Raw genomic sequence first — 10,013 nt, forward strand, 5'->3', positions numbered from 1 at the left:
TCACGCGAAACTACTTTCTAAAATTGTTCTCAAACAACTTTTTTGATATTCACAATAGAAAAGGAAGATTTAATGCTAGAATTTGCATCTCAAAATCAATCAAAAAATAGTACAAATGAAATCACAAGTATAATATTTTTTATGGTATGTTTAGTATGAGTTTAGAGTTTGTTAAGTATGTGTTTAAAGTATGTCAAGTAAGGATTTAGGATATGTTAAGAAAAGACTTAGGGTATGTCAAGTAGGTGTTTATGATATGTTAAGGAGGGCTTATGGTATGTCATGTAGGGGTTTATGGTATGTCAAGTAGGTAATTAGGGTATGTCATGTATAGGTGTTTAGAATAATTCAAGTAAGAGTTTATCGTAGGTCAAGCAAGGTTCATTATGTATCTCTGGTGTTTGTGTCTCAATTAACTTTTTAGCTTACCCCATAGGTAGGGGGATTCAAAACCGGGTACTGGGTCGATCCGGATCCGAAAATCCGAGTACCTGGTTATTCAGGTATCTAAAAATACGACCCGGTTCCGATCGGGTTTAAATCGAATCGGAAAACGGATATCCAGTTTGTTTATTTCCTTAAACATGTGTTTTTTTTCTCTTATTTGTTTTAGAATATTTTTTTATATAAAATTCAAATACTAAAAGATAAACTATTAAAATTTAAAAGACTTAACTTAATTAGTCATAATTCATCAAAGACAAATCATGCGGTAGGGATAGAGGAAGTTTAAAAATTAAAATACAACCATAAGTCAATTGATGAAGAAGATGGTGATGAAAAAGACAGTATTCGTGCGCCATCGTCACTACTCGTCGGCCGTGAAGAAGATGGTGATGATTACACAGTTAATAAATTAACACAGGTGATGAAGAAAGTTTTCACTGTGACTTTGGTCATTGATGAAAATATGAAAATGGTGAAGAAGACTAGAAAAGGTAGGTATCGTGTGCAGCTAAGAGATTAGGGTTTTTATTTTCCAAAACAAGTATAAAAAATTATATATATATATATATATATATATATATATATATATATATATATATATATATATATATATATATATATATATATATATATATATATATATATGTCAAAACCGTATACCGGGTACCTGATTTGTTAAAAAACGTGGCTCATATCCGACCCAAATACCCGGTTTAAAAACCGAGTACCCGACCCGGATTACCCGGAATTTGTTAACCGGGTAAATTATCCGATTTTTAAATTCGGATACCGGATTATTCGGATCGGGTTTTTTAAATCGAATATTTTTTAACACCCCTACCCATAAGCCTGGATGATTGAATCTTTTATCTAAATTCTGGAGAACTGAAGCAACTCAAATCTTGGCAACTGGAGAACTTTCAGGCTTCCCAAGAACATGATAAAGAAAGATCATATATACTTTAGTACGTTGGCCTAAATTCGGGATGGACTAGACTCAAATGAATATGGGTCAGACTTAATAATAGTGACCTAATCCCCAACATTAATTGTTCTAGATCAACTACTTAATGAAACATTGATCTAAATACATTTCATGCACATCAAAAGAATGCACATAGTTCATATTCAGGCAAAATTGGCAAACTTTACACAATCGGCAACAATGAACAATCATATGAATGATATGATAGCGCCATTAAATAGCAATTTAAAAAGGTTAAAAGTGTTACAAAAAAGTAAATCCGAATCAACCGATGCCACAAGAAGATCTAGCCGCACTACAATCACGGAACTAAGTGGGCCATGATAGACGCTAGTCATGAAAACCGTATGATATACGGCCCGACTGGTCTACCAATACGCAACAATGAACATTCGTATGATAGTGCCACCGACACTACTAAATTTTTTAGTAATAAGAATGTGGCCCAAACTTGATTGTTTTTATTTATCCTTTCGTCCTAGTGCAAATCTTGTACTCCCTTGTATTCTATTAGTCTCAATTTTATTACACTTACTCGTATTACTTTATTACAATACATCTCATGAAAAATTATTAACAATTTATTTATTATTCTTTTTCTTTTCTCTCTAAGTTCTCACAAGCATTGTTCACAAAAATTAAGAAAAATAAAACATTTTAGATGGTCAATGTATTATTTTATTGGATAATAAGAGGCCATATAAAAAATATTAAAAGACAGTTAGAGGAAAAATATATGGGGATCATAATTCGTAACTATTAAAAAAATATTTTAATAAAATTAATTAGTTGAAATATCTAAGGATAATAAGTAATATAAAAATCTTAAAATAAAGTTAATAAAAGATATATGAAACTAGAAACATTATCTAAATATTAAAATAGGGATAAATAAAGTTAATTTTGCCATGAAATATTTTTAAATAAATAGACTAACCATAATATTTAATTTCATTATAAGGTTAAGTTTTATAATTTTTATTAGTAGATAATGAAATATGTCTAAGTTGAAAATTATTGGACAAAAATTTGAAAATAAAAAATGCAAATGGCATATAAAAAACAGAAGAGGAAGTAGATTCAAATCGGATACAACATTGTTTATAGTATATCACTTGGAACAAAGAGAACGACAAAGATTCACCCCAAAATTTGCACAATAAAAAATAGTGAGGTAATCAACGCAACAGTTAATAATAATAATAATAATAATAATAATAATAATAATAAATAATACTCTTTTGTCTTATTTAATTTATCTCATATTATATTTTATTTGGTCTCACTCTCACATGATTTGTCTTATATTTTTTTTATTCCCATCGCAATTTATTTTGCGTATATGACTGTATTACTTTTATTTTAAACCCTTTTTTATTTTTAGATACTGTACTACATTAACCCATTTTACGTAAGTTTTGGACTCGATATCAAAAACATATAGGGTAAAATGGATAGTAATAATCATAAGAGCTGCACTCAGTGAGTAATATCTGTTGGTAATATAACCTCAAAACAACAAACTCATATAATTTTATATATTAGTTAAACTATTTAATATATTAGTTAAACTATTTAATTCAGTGCGACTTCATGTCTAATAATAATAATAATAAACCCAATAAATAAGAAAACCAACATTTCCGTGAGCTACAACTGTAAAGTCCAGCTCCTGTCACAATTCTCACCTCACTTCTCACTGTCCTTTTCTCTGTGGCCCACACTCCAATTTTCGTTCTTTTCTTTTTTTTTTTTTTGTGCCTTCTTAACTATCAGTTCACATTGCTATGGAAATCTCACAATCTGGTTTTATAACTCATTTTCTTAGATAATCAAAGAATTTGTAAGGTATTCAACATGGGTAATTTGAGATTTATGCCCATGAAAATGGACTTTTTCTGGGTGATTGCTATTTTTTCCATAATTGTGTTTGTTTCCCTGCAAAAAGTTGAAAGCTTTGAGGGATTAAATGTAACAGAGGTTTATGATGCTCAGGCATATGGGTTCTTTGATAAACCCCTTATGGTGGGTCTCACTCTCATTCCATGGGCTGCTACAAAAGGAGCTGGTATTATTCTTCTTTTCATTTGTCTTTTCTAACATAATCTTGCTTTTGTTGATTTTCTTTTGCCCAATAAATTGTAATTGTTTACAAGTTTGTTTCTATATTGCATGGATGATTTCTCTTTTGGATATAATCTTCATTAGTTTGCATTAATCTCAGTATTTTTCATGCATTCTGATTCTATGATCTATGTTGGGCTTTTTGAATGTGCCTTTGGCTTATTAGAGTTCCAAGGATGTGTCTTATAGTAAAGTGGCTAGTTTTGATCTCAAGTGAAATTGTTATTTTGGTGAAAAATTGTTTGGTGAACATGATTGATAGTAGATAATCAAAATGAATGGAGAAGAAGAATTAATGTGGGCGACTACTGGAACTCATCTATTGGTTTATTTAGCTGCCTTAATCTTTTGGAATCAAGGGTTTGCCGATGTTGTTTCCATGTGTGAACATAATTTTACCAGCTTAATATTAATTGTTAATGTGTGCTTATATCATAATTCTTCAAGAACTGATAGAGTAACTATGTCTTGGATAGTGTCACATGATTTGCTAATCGCCTTGTGAATTGCGAATCGAATAAAGCGAATTATGGTCGGTTTTAGGCTATTATTGAACCATTTTGAGCGAATCGTGAATTTAAAAGGCGAACTAACTAATGAATTATGTTTTACTAGTCTTGGATGTTGACTTGTGATCAATAGCAGTCTAGCACATTGATTCCCTTGAGTAAAAATGTGATTGTTAGTAATGTACTGAATTACAATCACTTTTCAGTGCCTTGTGTAACTGAATAATCCCTACATGGATGCACATATTTTCATTTTAGTTCAAGTAATGTTCTTTGTTTGGAAGTCCCAAAGGGCTATTACCTTTGGTTAAGTGCTTAGATGCATGACTGAGGAGACTTTGCAGACTAATAATGGTGTACCATAACCATCAAAAGTTGAGGGTTTTTTATATCAGTTGTAGATCTATATCCGAGTCCAACTAGTCCAAGAATTTTGAATGCTAGATCCCTGACACTCAGGGTAGGTTCTGAGCATGTTCAACATGTTCAACTGCATAGGGCCCCAAAAAATTAAGAGTTCTCAATATTAAATTACGTAGTAATGTTAAGTGTTTAATGATACAAAGTTGTTAGAAAAATATGCCTTCAAAGAATTTGTCAATTTTTGCTCCGCCTCTGCTGACACTGTCATTGGAGAATAATATTTTCTTTCTATGTTATATACCTTATTGGTATTTGATTGCAGTGTGCTTGGATGGATCTGTTCCGGGTTACCATTTCCACCGAGGATTTGGATCGGGAGCAAAAAACTGGCTAGTAGAACTTGAGGTGCGTGAAAACTTGAAATTAGAACGACATGTTGCTGGCATTGCTGTTCTTCAACTGCATGCTCTACAAGTTGGATTCAATAATATCCCCCTTGTTGGATGCACTTATGACTTTGTTGCTTGAGATGATAACAGGGGGGAGGATGGTGTGATACGATAAGAAGTTGTGTGTTTAGAAAGACAACACGGCATGGTTCTTCAAGGCATATGGAGAAGTTCATACCATTTTCTGGGATACTTAGCAATAAACGTTCTGAAAATCCTGGTAATATGCTTGATCATTTAGACTGGTTTTTCGTTTCGTTCTATAGGCTTCTAAAATCTGTTTGATTTATATTTTAACAGTGAATCGAATTGATTTCTGCAGATTTTTACAATTGGAACCGGGTAAAAGTTCGATACTGTGATGGTGGCTCGTTCAGCGGGGACAGTGAACACAAGGTTTGTAAATATGTTTTTAACTCATCGGTATAAAAGGAACCAAAAGATAGAGAAGTGGAAAGAAACTTGTGAAATAATTGTAAAATGTATGCATTCTGACCAGTGTTACCAGGATCGATGGTTTGGCGGGCATACCACGTTCCAGGTCGAACGTCCCGAATCGTTGGTGTATGGCGACCTAGATCGATGGGATTCCCCACTTGGATCGCTTCTTCTGTCGACCCAAAGTAGGAAGTAGCAAGTCGAAAAAAATAAAATAAACAATTTGTGACCCTTTGTCTCTTTAAAAGTCATTCATTGCATACCTTTTCTGCAGGGAGCACAATTGTATTTTAGAGGACAGCGCATATTTTCGGCCGCTATGGAGGAATTGAAGTCGCTAGGAATGAGGTACGCAAATCAGGTAATGTATTTCCTTCGTTTCAGAGAAACACATGCATATTTGGGATCTGCATAAGCTTATTGTTTTATGCTGTAGGCTCTTCTTTCTGGATGTTCAGCTGGGGGTGTGGCATCAATTTTTCACTGTGATGAGTTTCGAGCATTATTCCCAGGCCATACTAGAGTCAAGTGTCTAAGTGATGCTGGGTTATTCCTTGATGCGTAAGCTCTTGTTTGAGTAATCAATTAGTAATAATCATTCATGAATGCAAATTTATATAAATTCATTTTATGAGTTTATTGATAACTCATCAGATCATTATGTGTTAAAAAGATTTATTACATTAACGGCCAGTTGCCTGTTGGCACTAAACAGTGGTAACGGGAATAATCTGGAGTGTGAATTTTCATGAAATTCACAGTGTCATTCTCATGGTGATGAAACTTAAATTATAAAATAGTTATTTTGTTCATAATTTTCGTTTACCACTTAATACCACCTCTCCAAATTATAAGGCGTTAGAATGAAATTTGTGAAGAAAGTGAGATGTTTGAAGTCAAACAAGCATGACTGCATGACCAATAAACTTGTCAAGAGATTTCCAAAATTATACTAACTTTTTATTATTATTCCCACCATTTAATACTAACAACCAAACTGACATATCCCATTAACCCGACAAAAAAGATAATTAGTTGAATAGTACTAACTACGCAAATCATAAGATAGTATACAAGAATGGATGAAAGTACTTGTTCACAATAGAAAGGAAAGAACGAGACTCAAATGATCTGAGCTGAGTTAGTGTGTATTGACACAAATTCCGTTTTACATATTTTCCATTCATTATCGTGATATTTGGTATCACAGACTTGACGTGGCTGGTCATCGCACTATGAGAAAAATATTTGGGGGTCTTGTCCGCTTGCAGGTATCTCATAGTTCAAAAAAATACTTTTTTTCAATTGTTTAAGCTAAATTGCTGTCCTTTTTCAGTTTGATCAGAATAAAATGAAGTTTTTGAGAGCAACTATGACCTATAAGTTCGACCGATTTCTCTTTTCTTTCAGTTTCACCTTTTTACTTCACATTATGTTTATTGTATATATTGCAGGGAATCGGGCCACACCTTCCTCGCACATGTACGAATCGTCTTAGTCCAATTATGGTACGTACTACCTGCTAAAACTATATGAATGGAGTCGATAAAGAGTGACAAGGTTTTTTGTTGACTATGACTTAACTTCCTCTTCCAACAGTGTTTCTTCCCTCATCGTCTAATAGCAGATGTTAGGACACCATTATTTCTCGTTAATGCAGCATATGATGCATGGCAGGTGAGCCGTTTTATCATTTTGATTTTAATTTTTTATTTGCAGAATGTCTTTCAACTGGCATCCGTGTGCATTGTAATATAGTGCATTAAGCACTGCACTGATCTTTGTTTTATGTTCTTCCATTTCGTGTGAGTACTAGTAATTATAAAATTTGGAGTTTAGTCCTAGAATCCATGTGGACATGCTTCCCATTTGATCTTTTGGCTAAAACATCACCCACAAAATGATGAGCTACATACAATTTTATGCCGCGGCATTTTAAGTTAGGTCTATCACACATTAGGACACCATTTTAAGTTAGGTCTATCATAACTGGAACAAACTTATGGCGAATGATCCAGTTAAAGGTGTTCATTCGGATCATTGGGTTGATTTTGGGTTAGGTGTTTCAAATCGATTTGAAATCGGGTATTTTGTTCTACATAATTGTAAATCATTTTGAAGTCGGGTCAAATCGAGTTCGGGTACAGATCGGGTAAATTTCAGGTCATTGGATCTGTATTGAATACTTATAGATTCTAATTTATATGCTTATGTTCAAACATTATTTACTCCTATAATCCTTTTCAACATTAATATCCCAAGTAAATGACTTACTCTCACAATCTTGCTTCAAACCAGCTGCAAGCAAGTTTAGCTCCGGCATCAGCTGATCCTCACGGATACTGGTATCAATGCAAATTGAATAATATACACTGCAATGGTCAACAGATCCGTTTTCTCCAAGGTTCACTCCTTTATTTCCTTAATTGCTTACGACCTACAATTTTCGTTTGTTTCGTCGTTTTCCTGGCTGGCTTTGCACTGAAACAAATAACTGTAAATGAACCAATTTGAAACAGGTTTTAGAGGACAGATGTTGGGTGCAATTAAGCGTTTTGGTAAATTTCGGAAGAACGGGTATTTCATTAATTCATGCTTTGCTCATGGACAAATTGAGAAACAAGATACATGGCTTGCCCCTAATTCACCTCATATTGGAAATAAGGTATCATACTTCACCCTTTTGGTCTAATTGTATCAAATGAACATAAAAAAAATATACATATATGATTGTCTACTTAGTTCTTATTAATAAAGATTTGAAGCATGAATTTGATTGTGGGTATATAGGATAAACCTAAGTCAAAACCGTCAATTGCTCATAGGCCAATAATCATAATTGGGCTTAGAGGTGTGCAATGGGCAGAGGGCCCATTGGGCCCCCGGGTCCGACCCTTTATTAGATGGGCTTTCAACGGGTCGGGCCTTAAATGGGCTGGGCTTTTAAAGGATCAACTTTTACTATATATGGAGCGGGTCCTAAAAAGACTTTTGACGGACCCTAAATGGGCTTTACTCTTCTGGCATCTGGAGTTTTTACAGATCCAATGTATATTGATTGAGTAGAGGCCCATAATGATCGAGACATTGATCTCAAAGAACCAAATCAATCTTTGTTGAAGATTCGAAGAACGTAAAAGTAGACCTGGACAATTTCATGGAAGAAGATTAAGGATGAGGGAGTCATTGATGTGGATAATGGAGATATGGAGGACAATAATGTTGTCCCTGAAGATGATTTTTTAGCAAAAAATGCTTAGCAGGTGGTATTTTGACTTGTTAAGTGATCCTAACATGCAGACGATGTCCAAAACAATGACATAAAATTTGAAGAATTATAATGAACGGGTCGGGTGGGTCGAGGCAGGCCAGCAAGCCCGACTTATTTAAAGCCCATTTTATGTTTTGCAAGACCCGGCCCATTGCACAGGTCTAGTTGGGCTAAATACACCATGGTACACAAAAAAAATCTCAAATATTAGGACTGGAGGAGATATAATTTTATAAATGGCGAAAATAACTTGTGTCTTTTGAATATGCTTCATTTGATTTTAACTTACCAGACGTGTTCCCAGTCACACATTACGATTTGCGACCCCTTTGTATTTTCACCTAAGGTTCACTGAAAATATTTTTCCCGATTAGAATTTAATTTCTGATTCACGTTTTACATAAGTAAACTGTCTAAATTTTACGCAGTGAACAAGTTATAGGTTATGGTTTTATGAATTATGATTAGCTCCAAGAAGCAATGATCTGAGAAATCCTTGTAGATCCAGTGAAAAACATGATGCTTACTTGTCGGAAGCTTTCTACTTTCACCAGCACTCTGACAATAATATTGGGTCACTTGACTCTTCTTTTTTATATGCAATACCTCACCTAGGAGCCACCAGATAGCGTCATAGTGCAAAAATGCTGTAATTGTCATGATTGTGGTACCTAACACTGTGATGTGGTAACGGGGATGTTGTGGTTGCCATACCGCCAAATATTGGCCTAAACTAATAAATATCACTTGGAACAGCCTACAACACGGTTTTTTATCACCTTTTGATGCGGAAAATACTTGTTCGATAAATTTGAAAACCTTTACGATACAGTGCAGCCTTGTTTTTGCTTCATAGCATTGAGTTAATGGAGCAAACTCACGGGGCGGAGAAGTATTTGTTAATTTTGTTAAAACTTGCTTCAATCCAGCATAGTTAACATGAGGTATTCATTGATGCAGGGTCTTGCTGAGTCTGTTGGGAACTGGTATTTTGATAGAGCAGAGACCAAAATTATTGATTGTCCCTATCCTTGTGACAGAACATGCCACAATATGGTTTTTTCACACCTTTAAAACTAACTCCAATTTTCTTTCCCATTTTTCTTACAGTAATATAGTCCACCAAATTACATTTGGCACATTATATCTTGGTGCTTGTTAGAATTTTAAATCATGATTATTCATATATATGATAAGAGTATAGCTCATATTCAGTATCATTATGATCTTTCTTTGGAATGTCATCGCAAATTGTAGTCTTTTTCCTTGTAATAATGTGAAAGGGGTGTAAACCATACAAATATTTAGTCTATATGATTCAAAATTTTCATTTTTACTTACTATACTCGTGTCACATGACATCTCATTTGTATATTTATATATAAAACACTGCATTTTAAGCCAAATTATGGACATATTTAGTGAAA

The 10,013-nt window shown here is 33.8% G+C and overlaps 1 protein-coding gene across 1 annotated transcript; it reads left to right on the forward strand.

Annotated features, from left to right (window-relative positions):
• Window positions 1-3,077: 3,077 nt before the first annotated feature.
• LOC130806299 (pectin acetylesterase 12-like) lies at window positions 3,078-9,929 on the forward strand. The gene is made up of 12 exons (XM_057671315.1): window positions 3,078-3,500; window positions 4,751-4,833; window positions 4,968-5,097; window positions 5,200-5,273; window positions 5,590-5,676; window positions 5,752-5,876; window positions 6,526-6,586; window positions 6,770-6,823; window positions 6,915-6,992; window positions 7,614-7,719; window positions 7,835-7,980; window positions 9,547-9,929. The coding sequence occupies exons 1-12, from the start codon at window positions 3,290-3,292 to the stop codon at window positions 9,658-9,660; spliced, it is 1,269 nt and encodes a 422-aa protein (XP_057527298.1). The 5' UTR covers window positions 3,078-3,289; the 3' UTR covers window positions 9,661-9,929.
• The last annotated feature ends 84 nt before the right edge of the window (window positions 9,930-10,013 follow it).

The sequence above is a fragment of the Amaranthus tricolor genome, chromosome 2 (assembly GCF_026212465.1).
Source record: "Amaranthus tricolor cultivar Red isolate AtriRed21 chromosome 2, ASM2621246v1, whole genome shotgun sequence".
Lineage (NCBI taxonomy): Eukaryota > Viridiplantae > Streptophyta > Magnoliopsida > Caryophyllales > Amaranthaceae > Amaranthus > Amaranthus tricolor.